This window comes from Melanotaenia boesemani, chromosome 19 (assembly GCF_017639745.1).
Source record: "Melanotaenia boesemani isolate fMelBoe1 chromosome 19, fMelBoe1.pri, whole genome shotgun sequence".
In the NCBI taxonomy this organism is placed as follows: domain Eukaryota; kingdom Metazoa; phylum Chordata; class Actinopteri; order Atheriniformes; family Melanotaeniidae; genus Melanotaenia; species Melanotaenia boesemani.
In genome coordinates, this window is record NC_055700.1 from 28,383,589 (window position 1) to 28,404,304 (window position 20,716).

At 41.0% G+C, this 20,716-nt stretch overlaps 3 protein-coding genes across 5 annotated transcripts; all 3 read left to right on the top strand.

Moving 5' to 3' along the window:
• Positions 1-35: 35 nt before the first annotated feature.
• On the top strand, positions 36-9,761 carry LOC121629800 (histone H3-like centromeric protein A). Its single transcript, XM_041969600.1, has 5 exons — positions 36-144; positions 2,762-2,936; positions 3,425-3,546; positions 5,138-5,212; positions 9,512-9,761. The coding sequence occupies exons 2-5, from the start codon at positions 2,819-2,821 to the stop codon at positions 9,638-9,640; spliced, it is 444 nt and encodes a 147-aa protein (XP_041825534.1). The 5' UTR covers positions 36-144; positions 2,762-2,818; the 3' UTR covers positions 9,641-9,761.
• Positions 5,088-10,610, top strand: LOC121629796 (uncharacterized protein DDB_G0290685-like). Of its 2 annotated transcripts, none has more exons than XM_041969596.1 (2): positions 5,088-5,098; positions 9,805-10,610. In XM_041969596.1, exon 2 carries the CDS (start codon positions 9,967-9,969, stop codon positions 10,501-10,503), a length of 537 nt encoding a protein of 178 aa, XP_041825530.1. In that variant the 5' UTR covers positions 5,088-5,098; positions 9,805-9,966; the 3' UTR covers positions 10,504-10,610. The 2 variants fall into 2 exon arrangements, with proteins under 2 accessions (XP_041825530.1, XP_041825531.1); XM_041969597.1 differs by lacking the exon at positions 5,088-5,098 and having other exon boundaries at positions 9,881-9,953; positions 10,044-10,610.
• A 1,005-nt stretch (positions 10,611-11,615) lies between these two features.
• naif1 (nuclear apoptosis inducing factor 1) lies at positions 11,616-20,522 on the top strand. 2 transcript variants are annotated; one of them, XM_041969576.1, is made up of 3 exons: positions 11,616-12,172; positions 17,214-17,261; positions 19,788-20,522. In XM_041969576.1, exons 1-3 carry the CDS (start codon positions 11,728-11,730, stop codon positions 20,327-20,329), a joined length of 1,035 nt encoding a protein of 344 aa, XP_041825510.1. In that variant the 5' UTR covers positions 11,616-11,727; the 3' UTR covers positions 20,330-20,522. The 2 variants fall into 2 exon arrangements, with proteins under 2 accessions (XP_041825510.1, XP_041825511.1); XM_041969577.1 differs by lacking the exon at positions 17,214-17,261.
• Positions 20,523-20,716: the final 194 nt, after the last annotated feature.

Here is a 20,716-nt window from a genome sequence, read left to right on the forward strand (position 1 = left end):
TCCTTTTGCTCAACTCTGATTGGTTTAGCGTCAAAGAGTTGTTGTTCAAACTAAACCAGCGTTAGCTTTTACTACGACACTCTACACGCAGGTCGACTCTTCTAAAGACCGAAATAACTGGATTAAAGTTTCCCAAAGCTACAGGTACTCATACACGTAATTTAATAACGCTTTTTAATTTGTATCTTTATTCATTTATTTAACCTTAACTGTTAAACGTATCAATCAGTAGCTGTTGGTCGTCCTAATGAATGTCGCTTCTGGTGCTGTTTCATTCAGAGGTCATGCCTAATCGAAAACTTGTCTGTCAATTTAAATACTTGACTTTTTAAAATGTTTTTAATGTTGGACGTCGCCGGCTGAATTTTCTACCGTGATTTGGCTTGTGTGTTTTTAGATTAATGCTCGACACTTTAGCATAGCAAAGCTTAGCTATGGAAACCACAAAATTGCATCAAATGTTCACTTTGAATCAGTCCTCCGTCCTGAACATGTAGGAGACAGTGGAGATGAAAAACTCCCTTTTAACGGGTAGATACCTCCAGAAGAACCAGAACCAATAAAAATGTCAATAAAACCACACAAACAAGGAGTCACATGAAAGCAGAGACTCTGCTGGTTCCAGAGACGTCTGTCTCATCACGGTGGGACAGAAACTCTGGAGTTAGCTGCCAGGACCAGAAACCAGGTCTTACTTTTGCTGTTTTGTGGTGAAAAGTTTGATTCCAGCCTTTAAAAACTCTGCTAATGTGTTCTTCTACGACTCTGCCTTAGTTTGAAATGAATCATGAAGGTCCTGCTGGTTTCCATGGAGATGAAGGAGGTTTAATAGTGAAGGATTCACTCTTCCTATCATAGACTATGTTGGCCTTCACTTCTTTCTGGACCCTCATGGTGGTTCTAAGGTGAATGTGGGGCTATCCCTGGGATCCTCCTGACTCTGACCATTGATAGGAACGTGTCCATCATCATCATCATCATCATCGAATGGATTCCTGGGATTTTTACATGAGTAACATCCTCTATTAAAACACATGGAAACCTGCTCAGGTTCACTTTTTACTTCTACTGTAGCACAGTTCCTCCTCAGATATTACTTTACTCATTCCTAGGAGTACTTTGCTCATTCCTAGGATTACTTTACTCATTCCTAAATAAATTGGGCTGCAGTTATCTGGTTTTCACTGAAAGTAATGTTGTTTTCTTTTAGTAAGAGAAAACCAGTGACATTTTCTGCTGTGTTCCAGATGAATTTACTCTGATACAGTAACACAAATCTTGAATCTGACGCTTCTGTAGTAATCTCACATATCTCGGCTTTCTGTAGAGACCAGGGTTATACATGCAACCTTGTAGTAGTGAAAATGTACTTTATTTATTTTGGGTATGTCATTTCAGCCGAGGAGAAAAAAATAGACCTCCTTATGAAGAGGTTAAACTGAACTGATGCAGTCAGCATCTTCTCATGTGAGAAGAGAAATGGCTGTTTAAGGTAGTGGTTCTGAAACTTTTCGAGCCACGATCCCCAAGAGAACGTTAGTGTTTGCGACCCCAACGGCGGCGACTGAGTGGGTAATTGTGTGATCTATCAAAAGAGTCATCCTGTGGCCATCCTCTAAATGTAAAGCTTGAAGCTATTCTTCCTCTTCCTAAAGAAGGAGGATAAAGTTTTTTTTAATTATGTTAACAGCTGTGACAGAGCACCTATATACTGAGATTCAGCTTTACTCACGGAGATGATGCCAAATTCAGATTTTTAGAATACCACCCGTTAAAACTTTGTTTCTGGACCGATGATAAAAACTCTAACTGTAAGGCTTGAAACATCACAATCTTAATAAATAAGGAGGATAAAGGGGTTTTTAGTGGACTTGGTTCACGGCTGTAAGGAAGCACCTACACGCCCAAAATCAGCTTCTCTCACTGAGATGCCAAATGTGGATTTTTACAATGACATGAGTAACAACTTTGTTGTTATTGCATTAAGGCCTTTAAAGAATAACATTATTTTCAGATATTGAGCTTTTTGCATTAACAGGTTAATTTCGATAGCCTTGTGGCATCGATGTGTTACCAGACCAGAGCTCTCTTCCTCGGTTCCCTTTTGCTTTTTCAAAACTTAATTCAACAGGCTCATCTGAAATCACAACCAGTGGTTAATACATAATGGTGCATAGATGATAGCCTACATTAGCTAACCAGTATCAACTCCGTTAAGTAGCATTAGGACCAGTTACTTAACGTTAAATAGCATATAGTTTGCTGTTCATCTTCAGTATCTTTATTGGAATGTCCATTGAACTTGTAAAATCTAAAGCAACTTACCAGCAGCTACCTTTCCATTACTCCGGACTGCACATGTAATAAGCTTGTCGGCTGCTCTGGAAGTTTACCTACCTGTGCGTTTAACTAATGAAGTTTAATGAGGCCCCGCCTCTCCCGTCTCCACACTCTGCATGCTGCATTCACGTGCAGAACAGATGTCTGACAGCAGACAAGCCTTCTGCTGCTGCTTCTTGAGCCGGCAATGCAGTTCAATTAAGAAATTTTGACGTTCATATGAAATTATTTCCTTTTCGGTATTTTGAAGGGGTGGCGCTAACAATATAGCCGTGGTGGCCCACCACTGCTGAGTATTGTAGGAGAAACACTGCATAATGAAGTAAAAAAATGAAGTAAAAAGTACACAACTCTTGTAAAGAGCTGACGGGGTCTTGTTTTGATGGACTGAACATGTATTACTGCTCACAACCTTTTACAGTGAGATTTTGGCTGCAGTATTTGGGTTTTTGTGGCCCTGACCTGTGTGTTGGAGACCATGCGTCATGACACGTCTACCAGTCGTAGGAAAGGCCAAAGCCCTAAACGTCGCCCCCCAGTGCCAGCGACGCCCCCCTCAACACCCAGGAGGTCTCGGAGAGTGAGTGGCCCCTCAGGTGAGTAGGACTTGTGTTTGGACTCATGACTGGTACACAACTACAAGACTGAAATAATCAGTTAAACGCTCACATATTGTACAAACTTTTTTCTCATGGGTTACACACATGGGTTTGTTATAAAAACAAACAAAAAGAACTTTGTTAGATAATAAATAAAAAGGCGAGATGCATGTTTAGATTTTAGAAAGCAGAAGAATGATTACACTGCTGACACATGTAGGTGGTCGTATTTCAGAAGCCAATTTTCATCACAAATGGTTCAGTATGTACCAAAAACCAGTAGCTTTACTAAATCAGACATTTCTGGATCAGCACCTCCCCTCTGCAGAGTCAAACGTGTCCTGCTTGTCCAGTCTTTATATGAAGAATGAGGGCTGGTGTTTGAGGTTTACTGTGGCATTGGTACTATATCTGTGAAACTGAACTTAAAAGGGAAATGGGCAGATTGGTGAGTGTGACCATGCTTGTTGTGAATCTGTTTTCAGATCAGCCACCTGTTGCTCCCAGAAGGAGGAGGTTCAGACCAGGAACCAGAGCCTTAATGGAGATTCGCAGATACCAGAGGAGCACCGATCTTCTGATCAGAAAGAAACCATTTGCTCGCCTGGTGAGTCAGACAAAGAACAAACCATGACTCTAAAGGTGTGTCCAAATTCAGGGTCTGCACACTTCGAAGTGGGCAGACTACGTAGGCTACAGAGTGTCCTCCGTAGTCTACACACTTCGAAGTCTGCTTAACGTTCGTGAAACTAAATGAGTTAGAAAGATTTGTCCAGCTTTTTGGCTCAACCAAGTACTGAAGAAGCTGTGTGCACTTATGCCCAAGTTGATATTGTTTGATGAAATCGTGATCCTGTATTTAAATAAAATGACTAAAAAAAAAAAAAAAATGTAAAATTTATTATATGCACTGCACTAGCACTACATGACAGCACCTGGGTCCAACTGGACTCAAAAGCGGTCTGACTATCACTTAATTATGACTTCCCATCTTGTTTGAATTCATGCTTGTGTTCTTACTCTCAAATGTAAGTCGCTTTGGATAAAAGCGTCTGCTAAATGACTGTAGAATAGAATAGAATAGAAATGGGACAGCCTACCTAGTCTACAAGAATTTCCCATAGCAACAACACAGGATGTTGAATCACTTATACCTCTGAAATTACTCGTAGGACACTTCAGTGGATGCTGAACATGGACAGGCAACACCGACAGTAAAAAAAAAAAAAAGAAAGAAAGAAAAGGTCAAAGGTTTGAGGCCAAACAATGTGCGGATCTGAAGGGTGGATTTGGAGGGTCCTTCAAGTTGTGTGAATTGGGACAGTACTTCGCGCATGTGGCGACGAATCAGCACTTCAGAGTGTGCAGACCCTGAATTGGGACACACCTTATGTATCAAAACACACGTGTTCATTACACTCTTTAGCATGTCATTGTAGATAGTACCGCTAGGTGGCAGCAGTCTGTAGTAGGTCCCTGCTCCAAAACCACCTGACTCAAATTAATGAGTCATTGTGCAAACTTAATAGGCAGTTGGGTCTATTTAATTTGAGTCAGGTGTGGTGAAGCAGGAAACATTGAAAACCTGCAGGACAGCGGCCCTCGAGGACCGACTTTGGGCACCCCTGGATTATACCGTTTTAATGTATTCAGAGGCGTTGGTCGGTCTGTCTGTTAGCAACATAACTCAAAAAGTTATGGATGGATTTTAATGAAATTTTCAGGAAATCTCTGCAATATAAAGAGAATCAAGTAATTAGATTTGGGGGTTGATCCAGATCACTGCCTGGATCCAGGAATTTTTTTAAAGGAGTCTTTACTATGAGGAGATAGGGATAATTTTGCCTTTAGAGATTCTAAATCAAAAACAATGCCCACAGTTGTGAGGAAAAATGGATTGGTGGAGGTCTGCACTCCAAGTGCTTCTCATCATTTTGTTTTGTTTATTTTATTTCAATTGTATTTGATTTAAATAGTTGATCAGTGTGTGTGAAATCATGTTAATGTGTGTCTTAGTTAAATTGAGATTTTAAGGCTAAAAATGAAAGAAAACTTAAATCCCAAAGGAAAATATCCGGTTATATAAGATGAACATAACGTGATTAGCTCCAGAATGTCCCGGACATCCTGTCTTATGTATCTGTGTTTTCCATTTTTCTGTGTAAAATGAGACATGTTCTTGGTTCTTCTTGGTCTAGGTTCGTGAGATTTGCCAAAGTTTTTCCATACAGACTCTGCGGTGGCAGGTCTTTGCTCTTCTGGCCTTGCAGGAGGTAAGCAGCTGTCTTCTTCTCTGAGATAAAAACCTTTAAAGGAGTCATCACCTGGAATCTCATTTTCCCTTGTTAAAATGTGTATACTGGTATTGGAGCTCAGTTTAAACTTACCTGAAAATCTGGAGTTTGAAAGTGGCTGAGCTTTTTCGTTTTGGCTCTTTGTTTAAACTAGAAACGCCCACAAAAGCATGCGCCGCAAAACTTTTTAATTCTGCTCACTGTAGGCGGGTATTTGCCTAAGCCCGCCTCTCTTCCACCGCCTGAAATCATCTGCTTAGCCAGCATTTGAATAAAGCTGAAAAAAAAGCACCACCATTACTGACGAGACTGCTGTTGTCAAAGTCAACATGAGTGTTTTCAGTGTCCCTGCATCGACGGACCAAACTACCAGGCAGAGCCAGGCCGTACTATTAGGCAAACCAGGCATTTGCCTGGAGCCCCAGGCCCCATACAAGGCTCATGGGGCCACCAAAATGCCTTCTTCATATTGTTTTCCCCATACTCTTTTTGTTTTCAATCAAAATCTCTTCAAAATGGATGTCTAATTTGAACAATTACTGATGTTTTGACGGTCTTTCTACTAACCGTGCACCCCTTCAGTCTGCACTACATGGACTATTCCATGTTACGCATCACGCTGCATGTATGCGGAAATAATTGTGCATGTAAAATCAAAATACAAACAAACAGTTAAAGAGAAATCCAAATGAAGCAGACATATGAAAGTGTCACAAACAAAAGAAAAAGAGAGACCAAAGGCAGTTATTAGTTTTTATCACATTTAGTCGACCTCATCCTGTTTTTATTTAGTCAAGTTTTAGTCAACTAAGTCGAGCATTTTAGTCTTTATTTTAGTCTAGTTTTAGTCAACAAAAACTGTCAACATTTTAGTTTAGTTTTAATCATGACAATCATTTTACTTTTTTATCAGCAGATAATATTGAACATTGTTAGTAGTTAGTAGATTAGTTAGTAGAAACTACAATACAAACTACAATATTGTTAAACTACATTTAACAATCCATTTAAAACTCATACTTATAACTATCCTATTTTATGCAGAAATAATTGCAGGCATTTTTATGTTTGCATGCATTTATTTATATTAATATTGATGCCAATTTAAATCAAATGTCCTTGTGATGGTAACCTGCAGACAAACAGAACAACATTTTATGTCACCAAATAAATGCATTGGGATGCAAACTCCTGGAGCCGTGCTTCCCAGCCTTGTTTAGCTTGGAACCCCATTTTGATGTCACAAAATACAATTTTACTTACTTTTATACCACATTTAGGCTAGTTCATGTATTAAAATTAGGACTGGGCACGTTAACGTGTTAATCGCGTGATAACGCAATGATTAATTAACGTTGTTAATTTTTTAAATTGCGCGTTAAGGTTTTTTTTTTGTTTGTTTTTTTTTGCTCACTGGCTTTGATCACAGAAAGCACGTGCAGAGGCTGCAGTCCCGTCTCCCTTCACTGCTTCAGCCGTGCATCTGATGGAAACGAGAGAGCGGGTTTATTAAAAGGAAGAGACGTTTTCTGTCTGGAACTTTAGAAAGAAGAAGAACCAACGTTTCTCTTTGTCTGTAAAAAAAAAAAACAAAAACAAGAAACTGCTCCCAAAAGACAGCAAGAAACTTTTTATTTATTTATTACTATATATTTTTTAATAAATGTGGTTTCAATTTAGGCAATTAAGACATGCTTTCTGACTTTTACAAACTTGAAGCATAAATCGGGTCTTCTTCTGCCTCTGGTTCGGTGAATCTTGGTCATAGTGAGATGAAACTTCCAGCTGTGGAATCTGTGAGACGTGAGCTTTCAGTAGAGGAGTCGTTTGTTCGTGTTCATGCTGTGGGGTGGGCATCATTTGTGTTTACAAAGTTTTCTCCTGTCTGTCCCGTGTGTTTGTGCACCTGTCTGCTGCAGGTTTGAACGGTGGTGTGTGTGAGGGAGTGGTGGAAGAGCCGAGGAGGCGGAGACAGGATTTGACAAAATCATATCATATAATAATATAATAAGGAGGAAACTAGTGGTTCATAGTTCACACGTCACATATTTATCCTAAAGTGTTGTTTTTGGCTGGACTCTTCTCTAACACAGTAGAATGGTAAACAGGGTTTATACTTCAGCTATGCAGGGGCGGGTCTAGAAAAGTTCTGATGGGGGGCCCGGCAGGAGTTCTGACCAGGAAAAAGTGTAAAAAAAGTTAAGAAAACCTAGTAAAAACAAACAGCCAATGATATATTTTATCAGCAGGTGTTTTTTTTGGGTGATGCTGCTGTAGGACTTTTATCACTGCTGCACACACACTCACACTTCAGTGATAAAAGGAAAAAGCTGTTTTTATTCAGATCATCACTTTTATCAGAGTTTCTTCATCAGTGTCGGCTGTTTTACTTCAGTCGTCACGTCTGCTGCTTTTAGGACAAAAATTATCACCATGGAGACGGTTGGTGTGATGATATATGAATTCTGCATTATGATCTAGAACTTGGTAGAGATGGTTTAGAACAACGAACAGTTGTACTGAAGTACATTACATGCTGCATTTACTGACCCTTGGACTAAGCGAAGGTCAGTTAACACTAAATAATTTGTAGCATCGGCTCGTTCTGTTGATAAAATACAGTAAAAACAGGCAAATTTCAGGCATAGTTGCAAATGGTGATTAATCATGATCAATTTGAAAGTTGATTAATCTCATTTTAAAATGTTAATTTTGACAACCTTAATTTGCACACATCTATGTTTTAAGACAATATGAGAGTTTGTAATATCCATAGAATGTACATATAATATACATTAGATTGGTAGATGCAGGGGGCCCCAAATGGCTGTTTGCCACTGCTACCAGGGACCACAAATTAAATTAGAATAGAATAGACATTTATTGTCATTGTATCATGTGACATATACAACGAAATTGAAAAGTGCCCAACAGTCAAAGTGCAATGCAGCCACATACATTTAACATTCAACCATAAGAACCTGAATAAAAGCAGTTAAAAAAAAACACTAATCTTCCACGCAATCGACCTTATACTCATTTATATTGCACATATTGTAGGTAAAACAGAGGTAGGTGATGGCAAATTATTTGAGGTTGTTTAGTGTGGTTACAGCCACAGGATAAAAACTGTTTTTCAGTCTGTTTGTTCTCGCTCTGATAGATCTGCACCTTCTTCCTGATGGTAACAGTTCAAACAGGGAGTGTCCAGGGTGTGATGTGTCCTTTAGGATAGGTTGTGCTTTCCTGATGCAGTGGGAACTGTGTAGCTCTTCCAATGTGAGGAGAGGGCATCCAGTGATCTTCTGGGCCGTGTTTATGACCCTCTGGAGCGCTGTCCTCTGAGCCACAGTGCAGCTGGAGAACCAAACACCCATGCAGTATGTTAAGATGCTTTCTGTGGTGCACCGGTAGAACGACAGCAGCAGTCTCTGGTTGACATTGTTTTTCCTCAGTGCCCAGAGGAAGTAGAGTCTCTGCTGAGCCTTCTTCTGCAGCTCATTGGTGTTCGTGCTCCAGGTCAGGTCCTCCTCAATGTGGACCCCCAGGAACCGGAAGTCCTCTACCCTCTCTACACAGTCCCGGTACTGAGACTGAGGGCTGTAGATGTGTGTTGACCCAGTCTGACCATCTGGGTGCAACCTTGGAGAAAACTATTTATCCACATACAGGTGGAGTCCAGAAACTCCAAGTCCTGGAGTTTGTCCACCAGTCTGCAGGGGAGGATGGTGTTAAACTCCGAACTATAATGCATGAAGAGCATCCGGACATAGCTCCTTTTCTACTCCAGATGGGACAGAGCGGTATGCAGGGCAATGGCCACGGCGTCCTCTGTGGATCTGTTCCCCCTGTAGGCAAACTGGGGGGGTTAAGGCACTCTGAGATCAGTCAGAATGGGAGTACAGAAGTACAGATATTTCTGGATATTCCTAATTGAGTAATACAACAGTTTGAAATGATGAGTTCCGCCTACAAAAAGAGAAAAATATGTCTACAAAACAACATTGTCTTCATTTTGCATGCTCTTTGTCAGTTAAATCAATTTCTTGCAAAAGTCATGTTCCCTTTTTTCCTGTTTTAACTTCAATACTTTTTCCCTCTTCACTGGTAAGTAACTTTCGATAGCCAAAACATGATAGCCAAGCAAACTTTCAAAAGATGTAGTCTGACTGTAAGTTGGAGTAACAAAGAACACAGCAGCTCTAACTTTGCTTTCCAGAAAATTTCACTTTTAATAACCAGGTTTTTTCTTTCTTTTCTACCTTCTCATGCTTCCAGGCTGCAGAGGCATTTCTGGTGATGCTGTTATCAGATGCTAACCTGTGTGCCATCCATGCCAAGAGGGTCACGCTGTTTCCACGTGACATTCAGTTGGCCAGGAGGCTCCGTGGGGTGGACAACCTGTAGAAACAGACTGGAAAAGGTCCAGCGACATAAAGGACATAGACATTCTGTGTTCAGAATTTCAAAAGGTTTTAATTCTGTCTTATTGTTTTTTGAGTTATTATGAATAAATCTTATTTTGTTAGTTTGGTAGATTCTTTTTTATAATTTAGACAAAATCTGAAAAGCCTCATCAGAAATGGTCTCCATGGAAACGTGGCTATGAAGAAACCATTCTTAACGAAGAGAAGAATGGAGAAACGGCTGAGGTATGTCACATGACACAAGAACTGAACTGAAGATCAGTGGAAACAGGCCAGAACCAAGACCTCAACAGGTCTGATGGAGGGATGGACCCTCCCCAGAACGCAGACCTCAACAAGTCTGATGGAGGGATGGATCCTCCCCAGAACGCAGACTTCAACAGGTCTGATGGAGGGATGGACCCTCCCCAGAACGCAGACCTCAACAAGTCTGATGGAGGGATGGATCCTCCCCAGAACGCAGACTTCAACAGGTCTGATGGAGGGATGGACCCTCCCCAGAACGCAGACCTCAACAAGTCTGATGGAGGGATGGATCCTCTCCAGAACGCAGACCTCAACAGGTCTGAGGGAGGGGTGGACCCTCCCCAGAACGCAGACTTCAACAGGTCTGATGGAGGGATGGACCCTCCCCAAAACACAGACTTCAACAGGTCTGATGGAGGGATGGACCCTCCCCAGAACGCAGACCTCAACAGGTCTGAGGGAGGGATGGACCCTCCCCAGAACGCAGACCTCAACAAGTCTGATGGAGGGATGGATCCTCCCCAAAACCCAGACTTGAACATTATTGAAGCAGTGTGGGATTATCTGGACTATGAACAGAGGACACGCCTGAAGTAATGGATGGTATAATGTGCTATTTTCTGGTCTTATTATTTAGGGTTGGGTCATATGACACCCTTTGTTTACAGCACTTTTTCATCAATATCCATACCAACACGGATCATTTTCCCTAGTTAATATGTATGTATGTATTAATATGTATATTGGTAGGGAAATATGAATAAAACGAACAGGTGTGCAGAGCTTGTCTGGACGTACATGTTGTTTTGAGGAGCTTTTGGAGGTATTTAAGATTCACTGGCTACAGCTTTCTGACCATTGAAATGACACATCTTTATAAGGTTTACTAATTATGGTCCCATTATTGGGCCAAAATGTTTTTTTGACCACATTTTGCCTTGTCTGACACGTGGCTGCCGAAACCCAACCACAACCACCTGATGTAGCCCACAAGGACATCGCCAAAGGGAAGGCCTCCTGTATTAGGACAACGTCTGGCCCACAAATACTGTGTAATACACGTCCAGGCCATCAACTGATATCTGGACCAAATGTGGCCCACAGGAGACTTGCCATAATCCAAGCGAGGCTGGTAACTGACATCTGGTCACATCTGGCCCACACAATATTTACCACTGCTATAACTGAGCCATAGGCGGCCAAAGTACCCTGGATCCAACCCAAACATGTCTACTATCTGGGTTTGAACGTGGACAGTTGGGTGTGTCCAATCCACTTTACTTTAGCACATTTTAAAAACAAAGACATGTCCCCAAAGTGCTGCACATCAACAATATTAATTAATAAAATGAAAAGATAAATAAAAATATAATAAAAACCATACAAGTGCTTCACTATATATATATATATATATATATATATATATATATATATATATATATATATACATACGGTCCTAACATATTAGATTTAGGAAATATTTAATTCAATTTTAATTTGATTTACATTTAATCCACCAAGTAGAGAGAAAATGGAGAGAAAAGCTTTTTATAAAGGTTTCTGTGATCATAGTTTGATTGCTTCGTCAAATGACTGGTGTCTATTTCACCCAATAGCAACATAGAATGCTTTATATTATCAAGAGTTCCAACCAATGAGGCGTAAGGGGGCGTGGTTCCGTGTCTGGCTAACGTAAGCGTTCACTCGGAAGAAGAAGCCGATTCTGGAAGCCATTACGCTGCGCACATCAATTGAGTAAATCCTACTATTTTTGCGTACAATACGCACAATTACCTTCGTTTAAGAGGGTTTTCTGCAGTTATGGCATCCGCCGCCAAAAAAAGAAAAATGAATTTTTCCGAGCGAGAGGTAGAAATTATTGTAGAAGAAATTGAGAAACAAAAGCACACACTGGTTAACCACTTCAACGCTGGAGTCACCCACATGGCAAAGAATAACGCCTGGGTGGATATTCTGAAAAAGGTGAACGCTGTTACCACCTGTCCCAGAGAGTTACCCGAGGTGAAAAAGAAGTGGTCTGACATGAAGACGGAGGTCCGGAGGAAAGTTGCCCAGGCTCGGGCTGCCATTGAAGGAACATCCACCGACTGCACTCCAGTTCCCGTCATCCTCACGGCCATGCAGCAGAGGATCTGTAACCTCCTGGGGGAGGCCACCATCATCAGTCTGCCAGCTGGAGACTCGGATGCTGAGATAACTTTACCTGTTACAGTCAACGCCGCCGCCACCGTCACACTAACAGAAGGTAAGCTGAGAAAATGAATAAACAAAAATCTTGATGGCATCTTCTGCTTTAAAGCACCATTATTAACTGATCAGCTCAGATGGATTAAAACAGAATCACATCTTTTTTGTTTTTTTACTTCTAAAGTCCTTTTTCTCTTTCTTGCTCCCAGCTACTCATTTATTATATTTTGAATGCCCAAATTTTACTGAAAAAGTCATTTTTAGAAAGTCCTGGTAGCAGAGGCACAAATATTCAGGATCCCACAGTTTCCACGGTGCATGGCATCTTCTGCAGCGTTCAGCTCTGGGACTGAAATGATCCTGTCCTGCACGGGGACAGAAGACCGCACTATACTTTCAATAACATGATACCAAATTTAACTCTCCATTGGCACACTATATGGAAATGTGTTATATATGTTTGAATTTACTATGGATCACTATTACTGTAGATACTAAAAACTGGAAAAAGTCAGAAAGCGTAAGGAGTTGTATGGGGAAAAAGAAGACAATTGATTCCATAGTGGAGAAATTTACATGCCACAGCAACAGAAGGACGGTGCAAGAAAAAGGAGGCTATGTTGTAGCCTACTCAGTCGCAACAATAATAATAAAAATGCACATATTTTACATTAGTTATATTTTTAAAAACATAATTCAGTCATTCTTACATTTACAACCCCAATTCAATAATATTTGGGTCTCTGTGTAAAATGTAACTAAAACAGAATCTCATCAACTCATATTTTATTTCCAGTAAAAAATAAACAACATATCAGATGTTTTAACGGAGACATTTTTACCATTTCTTGGAAAATATGAGCTGATTTTGAATCTCATTCAAAATAAAATTGTGAAGATTTTACTAATCCCACCATTTACAGTGTATATTCTCATCCAAAGATTCAAAAGAATTGGGAGGAATCTCTGTATGCCTGGGTAAGAAACTGGATGCTGGTGAAATTGGTGTCCTCCGTCAGCACTACATTAAAACCAGACAGAATTCTCTACTGGGAATCACTGCATGGACGGCGTGTCCTGCAGACTAAAGAGGAGAGGGAGCATCCAGCTTGTTATCAGTGGACAGGTGAAAAGCTGCATCTCTGATGGGATGGGGCTGCATTAGTGCCTATGGCGTGGGCAACTTCCACATCTGTGAAGCTCCATCAATGCTGAAAAGTACATGGAGATTTTAGAGCAACATCTGCTCCATCCAGACAACGTCTCTTTCAGGGAAGACCTTGCAGATTTCAGCAAGACCATGCTGAACCACATCCTGCATCCATCACAGCAGCATGGCTTCACAGGAGAAGAGTCCGGCTGCTGAACTGGCCTGCCTGCAGTCCAGACCTTTCACCAGTACACAACATCTGGAGCATCATGGAAGCAGAAATCCAGCAACCAAGGTCCAGGACTGTAGAGCAGCTAGAATCCTGCATCAGACCAGAATGGGACAACATTCCTCTCCTAAAACTCCAGCAACTGGACTCCTCACTTCCCAGACATGTTAGAAGAAGAGGATGCTACACCATGCTGAACATCACCCTGGAACTACTTTTTCCACTGTGCTGAACATCACCCTGGAACTACTTTTTACACCGTGCTGAACATCACCCTGGAACTACTTTTTACACCGTGCTGAACACCACCCTGGAACTACTTTTTACACCATGCTGAACATCACCCTGAACTACTTTTTACACCATGCTGAACATCACCCTGGAACTACTTTTTACACCATGCTGAACATCACCCTGGAACTACTTTTTACACCATGCTGAACATCACCCTGGAACTACTTTTTACACCATGCTGAACATCACCCTGGAACTACTTTTTACACCATGCTGAACATCACCCTGGAACTACTTTTTACACTATGCTGAACATCACCCTGGAACTACTTTTTACACCATGATAAACATCACCCTGGAACTACTTTTTACACTATGCTGAACATCAACCTGGAACTACTTTTTCCACCGTGCTGAACATCACTCTGGAACTACTTTTTACACTATGCTGAACATCACCCTGGAACTACTTTTTACACTATGCTGAACATCACCCTGGAACTACTTTTACACCATGATAAACATCACCCTGGAACTACTTTTTACACCATGCTGAACATCACCCTGGAACTACTTTTTACACCATGCTGAACATCACCCTGGAACTACTTTTTACACTATGATGAACATCATCCTGGAACTACTTTTTACACCATGCTGAACATCACCCTGGAACTACTTTTTACACTATGCTGAACATCAACCTGGAACTACTTTTTCCACCGTGCTGAACATCACTCTGGAACTACTTTTTACACCGTGCTGAACATCACCCTGGAACTACTTTTTACACCATGCTGAACATCACCCTGGAACTACTTTTTACACCATGCTGAACATCACCCTGGAACTACTTTTTACACCATGCTGAACATCACCCTGGAACTACTTTTTACACTATGCTGAACATCACCCTGGAACTACTTTTTACACCATGATAAACATCACCCTGGAACTACTTTTTACACTATGCTGAACATAAACCTGGAACTACTTTTTCCACCGTGCTGAACATCACTCTGGAACTACTTTTTACACTATGCTGAACATCACCCTGGAACTACTTTTTACACTATGCTGAACATCACCCTGGAACTACTTTTACACCATGATAAACATCACCCTGGAACTACTTTTTACACCATGCTGAACATCACCCTGGAACTACTTTTTACACCATGCTGAACATCACCCTGGAACTACTTTTTACACTATGATGAACATCATCCTGGAACTACTTTTTACACCATGCTGAACATCACCCTGGAACTACTTTTTACACTATGCTGAACATCAACCTGGAACTACTTTTTCCACCGTGCTGAACATCACTCTGGAACTACTTTTTACACCGTGCTGAACATCACCCTGGAACTACTTTTTACACTATGCTGAACATCACCCTGGAACTACTTTTTACACCATGATAAACATCACCCTGGAACTACTTTTTACACCGTGCTGAACATCACCCTGGAACTACTTTTTACACCATGCTGAACATCACCCTGGAACTACTTTTTACACTATGCTGAACATCAACCTGGAACTACTTTTTCCACCGTGCTGAACATCACTCTGGAACTACTTTTTACACCGTGCTGAACATCACCCTGGAACTACTTTTTACACTATGCTGAACATCACCCTGGAACTACTTTTTACACCATGATAAACATCACCCTGGAACTACTTTTTACACCGTGCTGAACATCACCCTGGAACTACTTTTTACACCATGATAAACATCACCCTGGAACTACTTTTTACACCGTGCTGAACATCACCCTGGAACTACTTTTTACACCATGCTGAACATCACCCTGGAACTACTTTTTACACTATGCTGAACATCAACCTGGAACTACTTTTTCCACCGTGCTGAACATCACTCTGGAACTACTTTTTACACCGTGCTGAACATCACCCTGGAACTACTTTTTACACTATGCTGAACATCACCCTGGAACTACTTTTTACACCATGATAAACATCACCCTGGAACTACTTTTTACACCGTGCTGAACATCACCCTGGAACTACTTTTTACACCGTGCTGAACATCACCCTGGAACTACTTTTTACACTATGATGAACATCACCCTGGAACTACTTTTTACACAGTGCTGAACATCACCCTGGAACTACTTTTTACACCATGTGTCCAGATGTGTTGCTGCATCAGATTTACTATCCGCTCATATTTTCCATCACATGGTGAAATCTCTCAGTTTCATCACGTGATATGTAGTTTATCTTCTACTGGGAGTAGCGCTGGGCAATATATCAAGATTTTCAAATATATCAAGACTTTATCAGACACAATACAGAAGGTGAGAATATCGTTTATATCGAGATAGCTTGTTTTGGGTTAAAAGCATCTTTTCTTTTGCATTTTGCACAGCTGTATTTTTATTATGGTCATTGAAAATTATTTTTAATTTATTTTGTTTTAGGAGCATTTAATTTAATATAAAGATATTAAAAAATATTTAATCACTTGTTTTAACGCACATGTGGTGCTCATCCTTATTAAGTGTTTTTAGCACTGAAGGCTGTAAATTAGAGCTGTCTCTTTGGTTACTTGACAAAAAAATATATATATATATCGAGATATATATCGTATATCGTGATTCAGGTAAAAAAATATCGAGATATAAGATTTGGTTCATATCGCCCAGCCCTAACTGGGAATAAAATATGAGATGATGAGGTTTGGAAATAATTTAATTCTGTTTTTTGGATGCGGGGTTGTGGAACATTGTCCCTTAAACTATTATGTGACTTTTCAAAATTTGAGTTTTAGTTGGAGAAAAATTCAGAAAATTCCTCTGAGTTGCTCGAAGCTTGGTGCATTGTGTAGTGATTTTAGATTCTCTACAGCAGTGGTTTCCAAACTGTTTGAGCCACAAGACCCAAGATAACATACGCTGGTGTTCGTGACCCCCATGCGACAGCTTAGTGATTAATTGGCCATCTTGCAGCTATCCTCTAAATATAAGGCTGGAAAACTGTCAGAATTTTCAAAAATAAGGAAGATAAAGTGGTTTTTGGTGGTCAACTTCTGCAGCAAGGCATCTACATCCAAAATCAGTTTCTCTTGTGGAGATAATGTAAAATTCAGATTTTTAATATGTTTACTAACTTTGTTGTTTGTGTTAATGTGTTAAAAGAAATTAAGGTGCTAATTTCAAAGATTTATCTCTTCATTCATGGTTTAAATTTGACAGCCCTGGTAAAAATCCCTAATTTATTTGATGTAGTCTAGTGTTTTTTTGTTGTTGTTGTTGTTTTTACAATTCTCTGGTGACCCCCTGAAATTAACTTGTGACCCCATGGGGATCCCAACCCCCAGTTTGAGAACCACTGCTCTAAAGAGTGTTCAGACCACATGTAAAATTCCACTTAAAAACATAAACAGAAATGTTCCTGTAAAATTCCTGGTTTTAATTTAATTTGCACTGCGTTGTGTCCTGTGTTGTGTAGCTCTCCCGGCCGTAGGGACAGTTTGTGATGACACAAAGCCGCTGAACGGTAAGCTTGTTTCTCCATTCATGCTCCAACCTCAGCCTTAACGCCAACATGCTCAGAGCGATGAGGAAAAAATCATTTTACAGCAGGGGTGGGGTTCTTGTGCTTGAAGGCCTTTGTCCTGCAGGTTTTAGATGTTTTCCTGCTCCAACAAATGTGATCCAAATTAAATGGATCCAACAGCCTATCAAGTTCTGCACAGTGACTCATTCATTTGAATCCAAACAGGGAAACATCTAAAGGCCATTTATGCTCGAATCGGAAGATGGACGGACATGTACGTCCTTCTCCTGCGTCATTTACATGTGTAACTGATGCGTTTTCGGGAGCTTACGGAGCAATACCACCGGAAACCTTGGGGGCAGTGTTGAGCAGTGAAGCTGACATGCAGTCAGCAAAAGGAACAAACCAGCAAAGAAGAAAAGAAACAAGAACAAAAAGAAGGCAGCGAGGGCAACAATTGCAGAAATGGCAGGTTGCCGTTTGGTGAAAAAGGCTGTGTGAGTGTCGGGTGTGCTGGGCGGCTGCATGCGGCGCATTACTGCCACCAACCGGTGTCTCAAACTGAGGTCATAACGCGGGAGTGGACGCTGAACTCAGCACTGCCCACTAGTGGATGAATTAACTTAATAACCATGGCAATGTAAAAGACGCATGGAAGTATGGAGAGCCGCAACGTACGACAACGCTTGAAACGGACGTACCTATTATGTACGTAAGGGAGCATAAATGGGCCCTAAAACTTTTAGGCCAGCGGCCATCGAGGACCAGAGCACAACCACCTGCAAAAAAAAAAAAAAATACAGTTTCCAGGTTTTATTTATGCCGTTAAAAAAAAAGGTGCATCCATTGAGATTATTTTGGCGGTTATTGCTCCCCAGCAGTGAAATTTGTATGTTTTAATGTATTTTGAGCTTTTTGAGTTTCAGCCATATCCACCGTATTTTGACAGTGTGAGATATTTTTATGTTGTTTGCGAGATCTGTACCATAGACTTCCATTATAACCACATTTTTGACCCCCTACTTTAAAGGGGAAAAAAGATTTTGCCTGGAATTTGTGATTTCTCTGCAGTAAACCCATTCAAAGTAAAAATAAGGTGCCCTTTTAGCCCCTCCCCCACTGGTCTCCATGGAGACCTTTTACAACAAATTGGCTTCCTTGAACAATTCATGGCTACAAACCAGTTAAAAATGAATTTTTCAATAAAATCGATTTTGACGTAGTTGGCAAGGGCCTCTTTTAGACTGAATGGTTCTAGTAAAGAGTAATTAATCACACACACTGAAATCCTTAAGTAAAATGCCATTTTGTAAACTCATAAAAAGCCATAAAGCCAGTATTTTTTATTGTGTGGCAGGATAAAATCAGGTGTTCATCGTATTTTACATTTATTTTGAAGGTAAGGCATCAGATTTTTTGTTTTCCTGCTGAGGAACAGCCAGACTAATTACACAAACCCAGGAAAATTCAGAATTTCTGACAAAGTTCCAGATTTCAAGCCACTGTGCCATAAAATGTAAAAGAAAATGGTAAATCTGTTCATGACTAAATACATGTGTGCATTTGTGTGTGTGTTTTCATGTTTTTATATCTTCAGATAATTAGGTCCCTCTGCTGTTTCTCTCCTGTCACACTCACACATAATGTCACACATACACGCACAGACAAACATAAACATTCATTAAGTCATGATTTAAATTAAGACAACCCTTTCATGATTTTTTTAATGTGTGAAAATATTAAACTTTCATCATTTTATTACAGTATAAAGTCCAAATTACATTTAACAAATTATTAATGTGTCAGTGTATATTTACAGTGTCGTTCCCACTAATCTGCCGTCATTCCCTCGTTTTCCTCTTTCTTTTTGGAAACTGTGGTTAAAAAGCCAAAATGATTTCTCCAGAAACCTTATTTAGGCCCATTTCTGCTCCCTTACTTACGCGCATAGCGACACCCGTTTCAAACATCGTCATACGTCGCCTTCCTCATACTTCATGCATGTTTTGCGTTGCAATGGTTGTTAAGTCAGTTCCTCCACTAGTGGGCAGTGCTGAGTTCAGAGCTCACTCCTGCGTTGCGACGTCAGTTTCAGACACTGGTTGGTGGTGGTAATGCGTCGCTGTAAAGTTTTTTCCACCCGTCCAACTCACCCTAAACACTTGCATATAGTCTTTATTCAAAAAGTTCTCACGCAGTTTCTACAGCTGTCTTCATCTTCATTCTTCTTCTGCATATTTGTTCCCGTAACTACTTCTTCTCTGGTTTCTTTTTTTCCCTGGTTGCATGTCAGCTATTCTGCTCAGCACTGCCCCCGTCGTTTCCGGTGGTATTGCTCCATCTTCTGCGTCCAGTAACAGATAGCTAAGCTCCCTGAAAACGGACCAAATTACGCACGTAACCGACGCAGGACGCGGGTGACATTGTCCATCTGTGTATCCGTCTTCTGCACCGAGCAGAAATGGGCCTTTTAGCAGCTGAGTCTCCACCATGTCCCCATCTGTCTTCTTTTTGTCCCTTTTCCAGCTGAGACAACATACCACACCCTGGAGGATGGAGGCGTGGTGGAGTACTGCACCACCGTTGGCGACTCCACTCCAACCGTAGTGGCTGCCGTCGAGGCTCCGGTGGAGATGCTGGCTTCGTCCTCAGCTTCCCCGACACCACCTTCGAGCCAGGCCAAACCTCAGGAGCTGAAGAGTCGCATCGCCCTAAACTCCGCCCGCCTGCTGCAGGAGCAGAGAGTAACAAACGTCCACATCCGACAGATCGCTCAGCACCTGGAAGGCCAGAACGAGCTGCTGCAGATGATGCGGCGCTCCCAGGAATCTCAGGCACTGGCTCAGGAAAGGCAGGCCCAGGCCCTGGAGGGGACTCAAGCGGCCCTGCTTGCCTTGGTTCAGATGCTTCGGCCCGCCCTCAAGGACCTGCGCAAGTTCCTACAGAGCAGCACCGATGTGGCCAATCACACCTCAGCATTAGGACCCATGGCTGAAGGAGCAGCAACAGAGGAGCCGAGCAGACAAAAAACACCTCCACATCCACAGCAAGCGGAGGAGACACAATAAACTGTTGGTTGTTTTACAGAAAACCACAAAAACTCATCAAGAGATGCCTTAAAGAGGGCCATGTGGAGACTTCTCTAATGTTTTATGATTTAGAGAAACTGTTATAGAAGCAGTGAAGGTGTTCTTCTTTGAAACATGATCTTAATGATGTCCTGTTTTTACCCTTAAAACTCCAAATCATTTTTTACTTTCACACGTCTGTTTTGGTTATTCGTTTATACACACACACACACACACACTAGTGTGTGTGTATATATACCGTATATAAGCAGCATATATATATATATATATATATATATATATATATATATATATATATATACACCTGCTATCCTCACTAAACCAACTCCAGCTCAGCTGCTTTGTGGCGCCACCGTGCATCAGAAA

What these genes read in the sequence shown, in the direction of transcription:
- naif1 (XM_041969576.1), top strand. Translation starts at nt 11,728, where the DNA reads ATGGCATCCGCCGCCAAAAAAAGAAAAATGAATTTTTCCGAGCGAGAG. An exon ending in CACCGTCACACTAACAGAAG is followed by an intron (nt 12,173 to 17,213) that starts GTAAGCTGAGAA and finishes TGTGTTGTGTAG; the next exon opens with CTCTCCCGGCCGTAGGGACA. An exon ending in TGACACAAAGCCGCTGAACG is followed by an intron (nt 17,262 to 19,787) that starts GTAAGCTTGTTT and finishes TCCCTTTTCCAG; the next exon opens with CTGAGACAACATACCACACC.
- LOC121629800 (XM_041969600.1), top strand. Translation starts at nt 2,819, where the DNA reads ATGCGTCATGACACGTCTACCAGTCGTAGGAAAGGCCAAAGCCCTAAA. An exon ending in GAGAGTGAGTGGCCCCTCAG is followed by an intron (nt 2,937 to 3,424) that starts GTGAGTAGGACT and finishes ATCTGTTTTCAG; the next exon opens with ATCAGCCACCTGTTGCTCCC. An exon ending in CTCTTCTGGCCTTGCAGGAG is followed by an intron (nt 5,213 to 9,511) that starts GTAAGCAGCTGT and finishes TCATGCTTCCAG; the next exon opens with GCTGCAGAGGCATTTCTGGT.
- LOC121629796 (XM_041969596.1), top strand. Translation starts at nt 9,967, where the DNA reads ATGGACCCTCCCCAGAACGCAGACCTCAACAAGTCTGATGGAGGGATG.